The 16,046-nt window shown below is 36.4% G+C and overlaps 1 protein-coding gene across 4 annotated transcripts in view; it reads right to left on the bottom strand.

The window, feature by feature from the left end:
* MAP4K3 (mitogen-activated protein kinase kinase kinase kinase 3) overlaps positions 1–16,046 on the bottom strand; it is a 186,869-nt gene that overhangs the window by 122,644 nt on the left and 48,179 nt on the right. For 3 of the 4 annotated variants that reach the window (XM_030921605.1, XM_010364146.2, XM_010364147.2), the window contains exon 2: positions 5,700–5,757. Coding sequence is in view for 2 of the 4 variants with exons in the window: in XM_010364146.2 (XP_010362448.1) it covers positions 5,700–5,757 (58 nt within the window). In the remaining 2 variants the exon portion in view is untranslated. Of the gene's footprint in view, positions 1–5,699; positions 5,758–7,412; positions 7,454–16,046 lie in introns of those variants that run through there. The other variant, XM_030921604.1, reaches the window with a different exon arrangement.

The following is a 16,046-nucleotide window of genomic DNA, read 5'->3' on the forward strand; positions in this document are numbered from 1 at the left end:
ACCCAAAAGAATCTAATGATTTAATGCAATTCCTATCAAAATATGAATGACAGTCTTCACAAAAATAGAAAAAACTATCCTAAAATTTTTATGCACTCACAAAAGACCCAAAATAGCCAAAGCTATCCTAAGCAAAAAAAAAAAAAAAAAAAGAAAGAAACTGTAGGAATCACATTACCTGACTTCAAATTATACTACAGAGCTACGGTAACCAAAACAGCATGCTGCTGGAAAAACAGACACACAGATCAGTGAACAGAATGGAGAACCCAGAAATAAATTCAGACACATACAGTGAATGCATTTTCAACAAAGATACCAAGAACATACATTGGAGAAAGGACAGTCTCTTCAATAAACAGTGCTGAGAAAACTGGATAACCATATGCAGAAGACTGAAACTAGACCCCCTTCCTCTTACCATATACAAAAATCAAATTAAAATGGATTAAAGACATAAATCTAAGACCTCAAACTATGGAACTACTACAAGAAAACATGGGGGAAAATCTCTATGACATTGGTGTGGGCAAAGATTTCTTGAGCAATATCCTACAGGCATTGGCAACCAAGTAAAAATGGACAAATGGGATCACATCAAATTAATAAGCTTCTGCACAGCAAAACAAACAACCAACAAAGAGAAGAGACAACCCCACGAATGGCAGAAAATATGTGCAAACTACTCATCTGACAAGGGATTAACAACCAGATTATGTAAGGAGCTCAAACAACTCCACTGGGGGAAAAAACCCTAATAATTCAATTTAAAAATGGGCAAAAGATCTGAATAGACATTTCTTCAAAGACATAAAAACTGCAAACAGGTTTATGAAAAGGTGCTCAACATCACTGATCATCAGAGAAATGCAAATCAAAACCATACCATGAGATATTATCTCCCCTTATTCAAAATGCCTTTTATCAAAAAGACAGGCAATAAATGCTGGTGAGAATGTGGAGAAAAGGGAACCTTCATACAATGTCAGTAGGAATGTAAATTAACACAACTACTATGGAGAACAGTTTGGAGGTTCCAAAAACTAAAAACAGAACTACCACACAATCATGCAATTCCACTCCTAGGTATATACCCAAAAGAAAGGAAATGATCACAGCAAAGAGAGATCTGCACGCCCACGTTTACTACTGTACTCTCCACAATAACCAAGATTTGGAAGCAATCTAAGTGTCCATCAACAGATGAATGAATACAGAAATATGGTACATATATACAATGGAGTACTATTCAGCCATCAAAAGGAACGAGATCCTGTCATTTGCAACAACACGGATGGAACTGCAAGTCATTATGTTAAGTGAAATAAGCCAGGCACGGAAAGACAAACATCACATGTTCTCATCATTTATCTGTGGGAGCTAAAACTCAAAACGATTGAACTTATGGAAATAGAGAGTAGAAGGATGGTTACCATAGGCTAGGAAGCTTACAGGGTTTGTGGGGTGGAAGGGATTTGGAGATGGTTAATTGGTACAAAAAATTAGAAAGAATGAATAAGCCCTAGTATTTGCAAGCACAACAGGGTGACTACAGTAAAAAAAAATACATAAATAAATAATTCAATTATACATTTAAAAATAATTAGAAGAGTATAACTGGTCTGTCTGAAACACAAGAGATAAATACTTGAGGTGACGGATATCCCATTTACCCTGATGTGATTATTACGTATTGCATGCCTGTATCAAAGTATCTCGTGTAACCCAGAAATATATATGCCTACTGTGTATTCACAAAAATTAAAAATGGCTCACATCTGTAATCCCAGCATTTCGGGAAGCCCAGGCAGGTGGATCACTTGATGCCAGGAGTTCGAGGTCATCTGGGCCAACATGATGAAACCTTGTCTCCACTAAAAATACAAAAATTGGCCAGGCGTGGTGGTGCATGACTGTAGTCCTAGCTATTCATGAAGATTGCTTGAACCCAGGAGGTGGAGGCTGCAGTGAGCCAAGATCACGCCACTGCCTGGGTGACAGAGCGAGACTCTGTCTCAAAACAATAAAAAAATTATAATTAAAATTAAAAATAAATTAGGCCAGGTGTGATGGTTCACGCTTGTAATCCCAGCACTTTGGGAGGCAGAGATGAGTGGATCACCTAAGGTCAGGAATTCAAGACCAGCCTGGCCAACACAGTGAAACCCTGTCTCTACTAAAAATACAAAAATTAGCCTGGCATGGTGGTGCACTCCTGAAATCCCAGCTACTCGGGCAGCTGAGACAGGAGAATCGCTTGAACCCAGGAGGCAGAGGTTGTAGTAAGGTAAGATCGTGCCACTGCACTCCAGTCTAGGCAACAGAGCAAGACCCCATCACAAATAAATAAATAAATAAACTTTTTAAAATTTAAAGCTGCATGAATAAGATGAGACGCAAAAGTCAGACACCTTGGAGTAACTTCACATTTAAACAATTTGGTCAAAATGTCTGAGTAAGTTTTTATTTTGCTTCAGGTTCAAATTGCTTATCAGTTGTAAAAAAAGGAAAAGGTAACAAACTCTAGATAGAAATTCTTAAAATCCAACATGTTGCACTATACTATTTCAGACTTAATTTTTGTTTCCAAAAAGTAGAAGACTGGCCATCAAAACTCTAATATAGGCCAGGCACAGTGGCTCATGCTTGTAATCCTAGCAGTTTGGAAGGTCAAGGTAAGAGGTCACTTGAGACCAGGTATTCAAGAGCAACCTCGGCAACACAGTGAGACCCTGTCTCTACAAAAAATAAAAATTAGCTGGGTGTGGTAGCACACGCCTGCAGGCCTAGCTACTTGGGAGGCTGAGGCAGAAGGATAGTATGAGCCCAGGAGATCAAGACTGTAGTGAGCCACGATCATACCACTGCATTGCAGCCTGGGCTACAGTGCGACTGTCTCTTAAACACACACACACCTCTCTACCTTAGAAAAATGTGAGCATAACACCACTCGTGAAGTAGTTCCCTCTTCCATACCCCCCAAAAAATTGGAGTCTACTCAGTTCTCTAGAGCTATCCATCAATTCACCAAAGAATATATTACATGATGCTACAGGAAGGCAATCAGCAAAATCCGGACTGAGGGGAATTTTACAGGATAAACAATCGAGTTACTTCAACAGAAAGTTACAAGGAAAAAAGATAAAAAGAAATTAAGCAGGAACCTATAGATATAACATAGCAACTATTTGCTAAGTGTAGGTCTTATTAATAAGGAACTGTAATGCTGTTAATGGTTTTAGTTACATATCTTTAGGTATATGTTTAAATTGGATAGTTCAGCAATTTCAAGTGTATAATTCAACGGTGTTTTTAGTAAATTTACCAAGTTGTACAACCATCACTAGATTATTCCTGTAAGAACCTTCACGTCCAATAATTGTTAGTCCACCCCTCTGTGTCCCCAGCTCACCAGATTAACTTTCTGACACCACAGATTTGCCTTTTCTGAACCGTTCACATGAAATCATACAGTATGTAGTTTCATGTGTCTAGCTCCTTTCACTTAGCACGTTTTGGTCACCTATGTTACGGTATGTATCAGCATCTTGTTTTTATTGTTGAATAGTATTCAACTGTATGAACACAACATATTCATTCACCAGTTGATGGGCAGTTAAGATTGTTTCCAATTTTAAGACATATTGTGAATAACGCTACTATAAACATTTGTGCATGACAATCATTGTGTCGGCAGATATGCAAGAGTAGAATTGCTGGGTCATTATGGCAAATTTATGTCAAACACTTTAAGGAAGTGACAAACTGTTTTCCAAAGTGGTTGCATCATTTTACATTTCTACCAGCTGTGTATGAGGGTTCCTGTTTGTGATTATATTTTGAGTATTTATACGTTAGGCATATATACAGAAATACTACGGGCTAAAATTATATGATTGAGGGATCAAAATAACTGGTGGCAGGGGGAAATGGGTAGCTGTAATAGATGAAACATATTTATGGTGATAACCCTTGTTTTCTCCGGGTGGTAGAATATGAATGATTTTTATTTTTTTCCTTTTGTACAGTTGTGTATTCTACTTTTAATACATTGATCAATATATACATGGCAGTGTTCAAGACTGACAGTGCAACAACCTGAACATTTCATGAACAAAAAATAATTGACTTGAACAGTAAGCTTTTCCAAGTTTTTATTCTTTAAGGAAATTTTAAGATATGAAGAATGGGTACTATGTGCCAGGTCCTAAGCTGGGGGCACAAATTTGATTAAAACTTAGAAACAAAGAAAGGCAAGTCTAGAATGACAATATAGCTATGGTCAGTGCTATAGCCGAGCTATTCACTCAGGAGTCATCTTAATTAGACCCAGGGTCAGGGAAGGCTTCCCGAAAGAGAAGGTATTTAGGTGATTTGAGGGAATGATGTATATACAAAATACTTCTCATTAGAACCATTTCATTAAGTAACACAGTCACTTCTTAATGATTAAAAATGAAGGCCCTGCTTTAAATGCCAAATTTCTTTTTGTAGCTAATATTTCAACAACTTCAAATATCCTTCTAAAATTTCTTATAAATTGAAGAGTAGGAGATTCAGAAAAAAGACAAACATCTTGTCTTGTGATGTTTAGAATACAATGACTACATAAAATATGTAAATATGTATAACTGGAAAATTTTTTTAATTCATTATATTTCTGTGTGGTTTGATCACAATCAGTACATCCTTAAATTTTCATTTTAATATCACTTCTAAAAAGCTTATTGATGCTCTAAGTAAGGGGTGAGCAAACTATAGGGAAAGAGAGAGAACTGAATATAGAGACGATACACGACCTACAAAGCCTAAAGTATTGGCTATTTGGCCTTTTTTTTTTTTTTTTTTTTTAAAGAAAAAGTTTTTGCAGTCTTGTAAAGTCTCTGAATGGATTTCTGTTCATACTGGAACTGAAACTTGTTTTACCAATAAACTCTTATTATCAGCTTGTAACGGAAGAAGTCATCAGAAAGGCACGAATTGCTGTGGAACTCGGTCTAGACACTAGCACAATTATAGACTTGCTTATGGTGGGAAGAAGAAAGAGTGGGAAGGGGTTTCTAAGAGAGAATAAACAAAGAGTGAGTAATTAGCTAAGAAAAAGGTGGGTTTTGAGGGAAGTAGGAGGAATTCAAAGAACATAGTTGAAGCAGACAAAAAATATGTAGTCGTCTTAAGGGGCTTTACAATAAGCTGCTCAATTTGGTAGACAACTGCTGAGATATCAATGAAATACAGAATGTGGAAGCTAGATCGCCCGAGAAAACTGGGAGACTCAGAGACATGAAGCTATTTGCCCAAGTTCACAGAGAAAGGGAGTGGGAGACAAACTGAACTACAACTACCCAAATCTTGGTTCTGTTTTTTCCACGACATCACACTGACACCACAAGACGTTAGCCTGGAAATAAATCACAATCAGCTTGTCACAAGTTAGCTCAACTGAGTTCAGAAAGAACAAAGTCTTTTCAGGAGTTCCCCTTCCTCCTCCAATTATCAGTTATTTTTCAGGGAAGAACTGAGCAAGGTGTGTGTATGCAGAACTCGAAGAACTGGAGGAAAGAGCATACAAGCAGCTCTATTTATCCCAGAAGATGTTGGGGAAAACAAGAGAATGTTGACCAAACATCATTAAAATAAGCCTTAAGATATCCCACGGCTTTCTAGCAATAAGAAAAAATGAATTTCAAATAATTTACCTGGTTCCAATTTTATTACTTTAATTGCTGCTAATTCACCAGTGTTAACATTCCGTGCCTAAAAGAAAAAAAAGGAAAAAAGGATTATTGTGAAGAAAGCTTTCATAAAAAGTGTATAAAATTTCACTTTAGCTTACTGTTTGTTTTCTGTTATATAAAAATATTTTAAAAGAAATGCAAATGTAATTTATATTTACAAAACAAAGTTTATACTTCACAATAAATTTCAACATTTATGTAAAATTTAATATTGGCAATACTAATACTAACAGCTAATATACACTTAGATGTCGGTATGGATGTGCCAGGCACTATTCTAAATGTTTTAATATTAATTCATTTAATCCTCACAACAATCTTATAAAATAGGTACTGATATTATTCTCATTTTGCAAGTGAGGAAACTAAAGGACATAGAACTCAAAAGAACTTAACAAGGTCATTTGCCAGTGAGTCGACAGTGCTGGGATTCAAACCCAGGCAGGCTAACTCCAGTCTGAGCCTTTAAGTATTACACTGTATTGCTATTCATTCAAAGGCTAGTTGAACTAATTAACTAGCCTTACATTTTTTCATTTAAAAGCTTTAGGATATGAAAGGTTAACACAATTGTGTATATAATTATGAAAACAGGCCCCCTGCATCCTTTTAAACACACCTGATGGTACAGTCAAATACATGTAGTTCAATGCAAAACAAATCTATTTTGTAAGCCACATGTTAAAAATCACTTTAAAAAATCAAATTATATTATTAGATTCCTGGCATTTACAATTGTATAATTATGTATATAAGTATACATAATTATATTATGTGTATTTATGTGTACATATAACACAATATATATTATATATTATATAATACATGTATAAATAAGCAGAAACTATATTAAAATGGCAGTAAGTCTTTGTCAATTTAAAATGTTTTATAATTGGATCAGAACTTTCAATTTGATATTTTAAACTGTTAACTAAAAATAAATTAATTTTCATATCACCAGTGAAGAACAATACATGCCATTGCCTGATCACAGAAAGATCCATTCATGTGACCAGAATTATTCCTAGTTGCAACACTCTCTTATTAATGGATTGGTGAAAATCAGTGAATCACCTGGCAAGAGGTGATAATACCATTAATAGTGGAATTCTTCTAAGAATATTAGGGCACTAAAAATACCAGCCAAGGATCTAAGATATGAGACACAGTCATTGCTGAAAATATAAAATTTAACCATTTAACCCTAAGAAGAACAAAGATATTAAAAGATCTCATATAAATTAATAAAATTTGTAGGGAAAATTCATTTAACAATTGTTCCTTCAAACAAAATCTCCATAACTAATAAACACTCAAGGCAATACAAAAGAGATTTGAACACTTATTTCAAATTAAACTTAATTTCCATAAAATGGGATAGATGTTTCAAATAGACAGTGCTGGATACTTGCTCCTTTCTCTAGGAAAAAAGATACATAAATGATGAAATAGAAATAAAACCAGAATATCATTCTGGGAGCATTCTGTAAAGGAGGCAGAGTGTATCTGAAAAATATTCAGGTATAATAGTCATAAAGCTTTTCAAGCACCATCACAACTACTTGCCTCTCCTCACACTTTGATATCTTTTCTCTGGTAGGCTTCTCCTTTAGCATCTCCTCCAAATAAGACAACTGCCACCATTTAAAAATCATGCTATGGTTTTTTACTTACTGAGAAGAAATTCAGAGTACGGGTGATTCTACTATGGAAGAGCAGACAAATGTGAACTCAGAAAGCTAGGATGATTATAGCTGAGATTTTTGTTACCAATGACCACAGGAGGGCACACACTCTATTTACAAGCTACACAGTATTTGTCCAAAATGGTTGCTGTACACAATGTACTCTTCTAAAAATAGATTTATGAATAGTTAACACCAGCATATATTTAACAGAAAAATTATGACACTAACTACTGATGAGTGGTTTACCAAGGTCAATATTTACTGTAGGGTTGACTTATGAATACAATTATTTCAAATGGTAAATCAGTCTAGAATTTCCTAAAGGCTAACACTTTTTAAATTACAGTTTTTTAGGGTTAATTAAAAAAAAAAATAGAGCTAAAATGATTACTGTTCTTTTGCCTTCTATCATGTTAGAAATATCTTCCAATATGTAATTTATTTGGCAGTATTAAGATATTTCACAAAAAGAAGGGGAAAGAGATAATTAAAAAGCCCTTAAGAAACTTCACTTCTAAGCCTTTATTAAAAATCCATGTTTATTAATAAAAGGTCTTTAAAGCATTATGATTCACCAAGAATCCTGGTCTTCTGGCTAAAATAAGTCATATTTTGCTATCTCTAAATTGACAGTAGTCAAGGTTACACACAAAGGTAAATTTAAAAATCAGTATTATAACATTCTGCAACTGCTATTCTTTTTTCAATCACCTTGAGCAGTTCATTTTTTAAAAAGAAGAGCAAGATAGAAATTATAAAATATTAGCATGCATAAAGTTAAAAATTTTGAATTCAGAATTAGTAACATAAAATGTTCATACTTGTTAAGGGCAGAAAACAGGATAAAATATTCTAAGCAGCTAGATCTAGTCTGCTGCAACACTGATCTGACCACCATTCTTGAAATGCTCCCACAGTGATGTTCTCATCATGCTGTTCTCGACTTATAACTCCGCAAGAGTACACATCATTGCTTTAAAGACAAAAATCCAAATTCCCTGTCAGAGTATTTAAAGCTTTCAGTAAATACAGCACTTTTTATAAGAGCTTTACTGGGATAGAATCCACATATCATGAAGTACACCCTTTCACGGTGTATGATTCAGTGGTGTTTAGTATATTCAGAATTATGTAATTATACTAACTAATTTTAGAACATTTTCATTACCTCAAAAAGAAACCCCAGAACCATTCGCAGTCACTACCTATTCCTCCACCTCTCAATCCCTGGCAACCACTAATCTACTTTCCATATCTATGGATTTGACTACTGTAAACATTTCATGTAAATGGGATCAAGTAATACGTGGTCCTTTGTGACTCTGGTTTCTTTCACTTGGTGTAATGTTTTCAGGTTCATCCATGTCTCAAACTCATTTATGTGTTACTGCCAAACAGTATTCCATTGTATGGAAATGCCATATTTGGGTTGTTTCCACTTTTTAGCTATTATGAATAACGGTGCTATAAACATCAGTATACACATTTTTGTGTGGACCTGTTTTCAATTTTCCATTTGGGTATCTTCTTCTATTCAATTCTTTGTCCATTTTAAATTCTTTTTAAATTGTTAACTTGTAAGAGTTCTTTATATATATTCTGGATATAAATCCCTTATCAGTCACATGATTTGCAAATATTTTCTCCCATTCTGCAAGATTTCTTTTCATTTTCTTATGGGTATCCTTTGAAACACAAAACTTTTTCATTTTGATGACGTCCAACTTAACTAATTTTTGTTTCTTGTGTTTTCAATGTTGCAGCTAAGAAACCATTTGCCTAACCCAAGGTCACAAATACTTTCTTCCTACTTTCTTTTCTAAGAGTTCTAAGTTTTATAGTTTTCTTAAATTTAGGTCTATAATCTACTTTAAGTGAATTTTTATACTGTGTCGGATAGGGCTTCAGTTTCATTATTTTGCCTGTGGATATGAAATTGTGAAATACTACATTTTAATCTAGCCCCCATCTATATTTCTAGTCACTCCCTAACTTGTACTTTATCCTCTGGCCAAACTAAACAACTTGCCATTTCCCAAAGCTATTCACGCTTTTATTCCAGGTCCCTCCCCTGGCCTAACAGACATCCTTTGAAGCTCAGCTTAGGCTACCACCACTTGCCACAAGCCTTTTCCTGACCCTGGTCCCACATCTTATTTCGGTATACACATCCCCCACCACATACTCCCATAGATTCTGGGTAACCTTTCTAAAATGAAAGTGGACTGATGAGGAAAATCCTACAGGTCTAGACTGATCTCGGCTTAGAGGGGCTCTTGGAAAGTACCAACTTTCAAAGCTGTATCAAAATTTAGTTTGATTCAGTGAGCCTTTTAGAGGCCATTCAGATTGGAACTAGTTTTGGAAAGAATTTTTCTGAGATGATTTCATGCTGATTGGGGAATTATCTCCAACTATCAGAAAGGCATTCCTTGAGAGTGAACTGAGGGTTAACAACACATTCAAGTAGGAATCATTAAGAGCCAAAAAATGTGCTAGGTACTACATAAAATGGGTTAGAAACAATCATTATTAGTAAAACATCTGACCATCATCTACTATGTATTGAGCCCCTTGGAGTATTGAAACCTTACTATACAGAAGGGGATGTCCAATGTGAATATGAATCTAAGTCTGAATGACAGCTAACAACATTTAGTCCTGGCTCTGCCAGTAACCAGCAATGGGATCTAAGTAAGTAATTTCCCTTGTGTCTTCTTCCTGACCCCTCTGCCCACAATTTAAAGACATTAAGGTGAAAAAAGGCTATTTTTAAGATTCCTTCTAACTCTAAAAGTCAATGTTTATATCAAATAATTTCAGCCTAAATCAATAGATTCCAAATACTGAATCAGATAGCCAGTTATATAAAAATCATATAAGAAGTTTAAATACAAAACAAAACAATAACAGAATATTGCTATAAATTCTGAATTCAAGTCAAGCAATTAAGAATGGGACCCAGGATTCTATATTTTAAGCTACTGAGGTACTGCTGATACACAGCCAGGTTTGGGGATCCAGTTTAAAGCACTACATTACTGACTTTTATAAAACATAACTACCAACTTGTAAGCCTGAAAAGGTATTACAGGAATGACTGCACGAAGGTGATACCATTTTTGCAGAGGTTTGAAAAGATGGCCTGAATTATGAAAAACACAGAAAAGGGATGGGAGAAAGGGCACAGAAAGAAAAGCATGAGCAAAGGCTTGGGGATAGAAAACACAGACTATTTTGAGTGTACCAGACCAGCCAAACCTCAGGGTACCTCCCATTCAACTACTCCCTTTCAGAAGAAAATGGATAACCCATACTCACTGCTGAAGGGATGGTTTCACGTTCCCTTTCCCATAGTTGATTAGACTAGGCGTATTAGTCCGTTCTCATGCTGCTTTTATAAGGAACTGCCTGAGACTGGGTAACAAGGGCAACCAATTCATAGGAAAACTGATGGAGTGACATTCATCTCTGGTTTGCCCAGCGTACTCCTGGTTATGCCTATTGTACCAGTACAATTACTAACAGTGCCTGTGTTCACTCTTAAACAATTAAAAATTTATTAAATTTGGATGGTAAATTATAAGGTTACTCTACCAATAAACCCTGAGCTGACATGAAAATAGGAAATAGGACAAATTCTCTAAAATAGGGATCTGCAAACATGTCTATTTTTGTAAATAAAGTTTCACTGGTACACAGGTGGTGGCTCATGTCTGTAATTCCAGCATTTTGGGAGGCCAAAGTGGGCGGATTGCTTGAGCCCAGGAGTTTGAGACCAGCCTGGGCAACATGGTGAAAACCTGTCTCTACAAAAAATACAAAAATTCAGCTAGGCTTGGTCTTGGTGGTATGTGCCTATAGTCCCAGCTACCCGGGAGGCTGAGGCGGGAGGAGGATCAACTGAGCCCAAGAGATCAAGGCTGTAGTGAGCTATGATCACACTATTGTTCTGAAGTCTGGGCAAAAGAACAAGACCAGTCTAAAAAAATTAAAATTAAAATTAAAAATTAAAAAAATTCAATAGCAGAGTTGAGTAGCTGAGACAGAGGCCATATGGCTCACAAAGACTTAGGTATTACTATCTGACCCTTTATCGACAAACTTTGCTGATCCTTGCTTTAAAACAGCACTGTCAGCCGGTCACGGTGGCTGAGACCAGGCATGGTGGCTCATGCCTGTAATCTCAGCACTTTGGGAGGCCAAGGTGGGCGGATCACCTGAGGTCAGGAGTTCGAGACCAGTCTGACCAATATGAGGAAACACCACCTCTGCTAAAAATACAAAAATTAGCCAGGCGTAGTGGCATGCACCTATAATCTCAGTTACTCGCGAGGCTGGGACAGAAGAACTGCTTGAACCCAGCAGGCAGAGGTTGCAGTGAACTGAGATCGCGCCATTGCACTCCAGCCTGGGCAACAAGAGCAAAACTCCATCTCAAAACAACAACAACAACAACAACAAAACAAAGAAAACGCAGCACTGTCCAAAAGAACTTTTTACATTGATGGAAATGATCTGTATCTGCACTATCCAATACATTAGCCCCATACCACATGTACCTATTGATCACTTAAAATATGGCCAGTGCCACTATTCACAATAGCAAAGACTTGGAATCAACCCAAATGTCCATCAGTGACAGACTGGATTAAGAAAATGTGGCACATATACAACATGGAATACTATGCAGCCATTAAAAAGGATGAGTTTGTGTCCTTTGTAGGGACATGGATGCAGCTGGAAACCATTATTCTCAGCAAACTATCGCAAGAACAGAAAACCAAACACCGCATGTTCTCACTCATAGGTGGGAATTGAACAATGAGATCACTTGGACTCGGGAAGGGGAACATCACACACTGGGGCCTATCATGGGGAGGGGGGAGGGGGGAGGGATTGCACTGGGAGTTATACCTGATGTAAATGACGAGTTGATGGGTGCTGACAAGTTGATGGGTGCCGCACACTAACATGGCACAAGTATACATATGTAACAAACCTGTACGTTATGCACATGTACCCTAGAACTTAAAGTATAATAATAAAAAAAGAAAAAAAAAAGAACTGTACACTGAAAATTATATATCATTGATAAAAGCAATACAAGACAAAAATAAATGAAAATGTATTAAAAAAAAAGAAAAGAAAAACTGTCGGTTACTATGCCCACTACCTGTGTGACAGGATCAACTGTATTCCAAACCTTAGCATCATGCAATATACCCAGCTAACAAACCTGCACAGGTACCCCGCCGAATTAAAAATAAAAGTTGAAATTTAAAAAAAAATATGGCCAGTGCAAGTGAAAAACTGAATTTTGTTTAATTATACGTGTATATACAATGAAATATTAAAAATTTGGAGTTTTAAATTTTTTAACTACCAGACAATAAAAAGGATTTTAAAGATATAGTTCTAATAAAGTAAACACATATATTAGATTATATAACCACCACCACCACCACCACCACCACCATCAGGAAACAGAAAAATTCCATCACTGCAAAAAACTCCAATGGAAGTCATAATCCTCCCTAAACCCTGGAAACACTAACATGTTCTCTATGACTATAGGTTTTCTTTTTGAGAATGCCATATAAATTCATTCATTATATAACATCTTGAGACTCTTCTTTCACCAAGTTGTTGCATATGTCATCAGTTTGTTCCTTTTTATTGCTGAGTAGTATTCCACTGTATAGATTTACCACAGCTCATCCATTTACCAGTTGAAGGATATCTGGATTGTTTTCAGTTTTTGGCAAATACGGAAAGAGCTGCTATAAATATTTGTATACAGGTTACATAAATACCCAGGAGTGGGACTAGATCATATCATATGGTAGGTATACGTTTAACTTTATAAGAAAATGACCAACTTTCTAGAGTGACTGTACCATTTTTCATTCCCAGAAGCAACGCATGGTGGGGTTCCACTTGCTTCACATCCTTGCCAAGAATCGGTATTGTATTTATTTCAGCCATCCTAATAGGTATGTAAATGCTATTTCAGGGTGGTTTTAGTTTGCATTTCCCTGATGACTGATGATGCTCTTAGTCTATTCATGTGCTTACCTGCCATCCTTTGATAAACTGTTTTCCAGTCTTTCGTCCATGTTTTAATTGGAATATTTATTTTCTTACTGATGAGTTATGAGAGTTCTTCATATATATGTATTCTATATATGAGTCCTTTGTCAGATATATGATTTGCTATTTTTTTTTGAGACGAAGTTTCGCTCTTATTGCCCAGGATGGGGTGCAATGGCACAATCTTGGCTCACTGCAACCTCCACCTCCCGGGTTCAAGCGATTCTCCGGCCCCAGCCTCCCAAGTAGCTAAGATTACAGGCAGCTGCCACCACACCTGGCTGATTTTTTTTGTATTTTTAGAAGAGATGAGGTTTCACCATGTTTGTCAGGCTGGTCTCGAACTCCTGACATCAGGTGATCCACCCATCTTGGCCTCCCAAAGTGCTGGGATTACAGGCATGAGTCACTGCGCCCAGTCAAATGTTTTCTTCAGTCTGTAACTTATTCTTCATTCTTGTTAACAGCGTTTTTTGCAAAATTTATGAACTGAATTGTGTTCCCTACCAAATTCATATGTTGAAGTCCTAACCCCTAGTACTTTAGAACATGACTATATTCAGAGGAAAGGCATTTGAAAAGGTAATTAAGGTTAAATAAGTTATATGGGTGGGCCCTAATCCAACAAGACTGATGTCCCTTTAAGAAAAGGAAGAGATACCAGAGATATACATGCATAGTGAAAAGGCCATGTGAAGATACACCAAGAAGGCGGCCATCTGCAAGCCAAAGAGAGAAGCTTCAGGAGAAACCAACCCTGCTGGCACCTTAACCTTGGACTTCCAGCCTCCAGAACTATGAGAAAATAAATTTCTACTGTTGAAGCCACCCAGTCTGTGGCATTCTGTTATGGCAGCCCTACCAAACAAATACACAGAGCAAAAGATTTTATTTTTGATAAAGTCCAATGAATTGTGCTTTTGGTATCATGTCCAAGATCTTTTTGCTTAACGCCAGGTCACAAATATTTTCTTCTAAAAGTTTTATGTTTTTACATTTAGTTTTATAATACATTTTGAGATAATTTTTGTGTAAGGTGTACAGTTCAGGTTTAGGTACTTTTTTTGCATGTATATGTCCAACTCTTTCTTATCATTTGTGGAAAAGTCAATTTTCCTTTCATCGAATTGACTTCCACCTTTGTCAAAAATGAATTGGCTATATTTGTGTGGATCTATGTCTGGACCTCATGTTGATCTATACTGACCTACTGATCGTGTGTTTAACTCTTACCTACACTATACAGTCTTGATTAGTGTAATTTTTTTGGTTTTTTTTTTTTTTTGAGACAGAGTCTCACTATGTTGCCCAGCCTGGAGTGCAGTGGTACAGTCTCGGCTCGCTGCAACCTCCGCCTCCTGGGTTCAAGTGATTCTCCTGCCTCAGCCTCTCGAGTAGGTGGGACTACAGGTACGCCACCATGCCTAGCTAATTTTTGTATTTTAAGTACAGATGGGGTTTTGCCATGTTGGCCAGGATCATCTTCAACTCCTGACCCCAGGTGATCCACTCAACTTGGCCTCCCAAAGTGCTGGGATTACAGGTATGAACCACACAGGCCTGGCCGATTACTGTAGTTTTATAGTAAATTTTAAATTTACAATCACAATAATTTTGTGATTCCTCCAACTTTTTCTTTTTCAACGTTGCTTTGGCAACAAAGGTCCTTTGCCTTTCCATATAAATTTGAGTCAGCTTGTCTGTTTAAAAAAAAAAAAAATCTGCTGTTGGGACTTTTATTTGGAAGTACATTAAATCTATAGATCAGTTTGGAAAGAACTGACATATTTACTATGCGGAGTCTTCCAATCCACAAACACGGCTGGCAGTTGTCTCTATTTAGATTTTGATATCTTTCATCAGTGCTTTGCAGTTATCAGCATACAGACCCTATACATAATTTCAATTTTGATTTTAAAAGCCACGTGTGGCTAGTGATAACTGTATTACACAGCACAACTCTAAAATATCTGAAACTGGAAATACTGAGAAATAGCACCACCATGCAATGTAACTCACTGTGAAACCATGCTATGTGCCAGTGTCACAGCACGCAGGGCTTTGGGCATAAAGTGAAGTTTTGAAGAAACAGAAAAGATGCAATGAAGAGACAATCAGTAAAGAGCAAAGAACTCAACAGGTGGAAAGAGAAAATTACGAGACCACGAGGAAAGGGTAGATCTCCAAGCTGCCTTGAGTTCCTGACAACTTTCCAGTTCCATATATCATGTATCTTTACAATAGCCTCTCTTTTCTTAAGTTAACTTGAATGGCTCTTTGTTTCTTAAAACCAGATCATTAAAGATCTACATTTCTAGGACTACATAGTCCCAATTAAAAAAAACAAAAACAAAAACAAAAAACAGATCGAGGCTATCGTTAACTTTCAAAAAATGCACTTAGCAGCTAATAATTGGATATCAACATGGAAAATAAACTGTGAGTAACAGGAGTACAGACAGTTCCAACGTATCAGTAATTTGCATTTCAAAGTTTAATTCTGAATTTTGGAATTCAAAAATGGACC

This window comes from Rhinopithecus roxellana, chromosome 17 (genome assembly GCF_007565055.1).
Source record: "Rhinopithecus roxellana isolate Shanxi Qingling chromosome 17, ASM756505v1, whole genome shotgun sequence".
NCBI lineage: Eukaryota > Metazoa > Chordata > Mammalia > Primates > Cercopithecidae > Rhinopithecus > Rhinopithecus roxellana.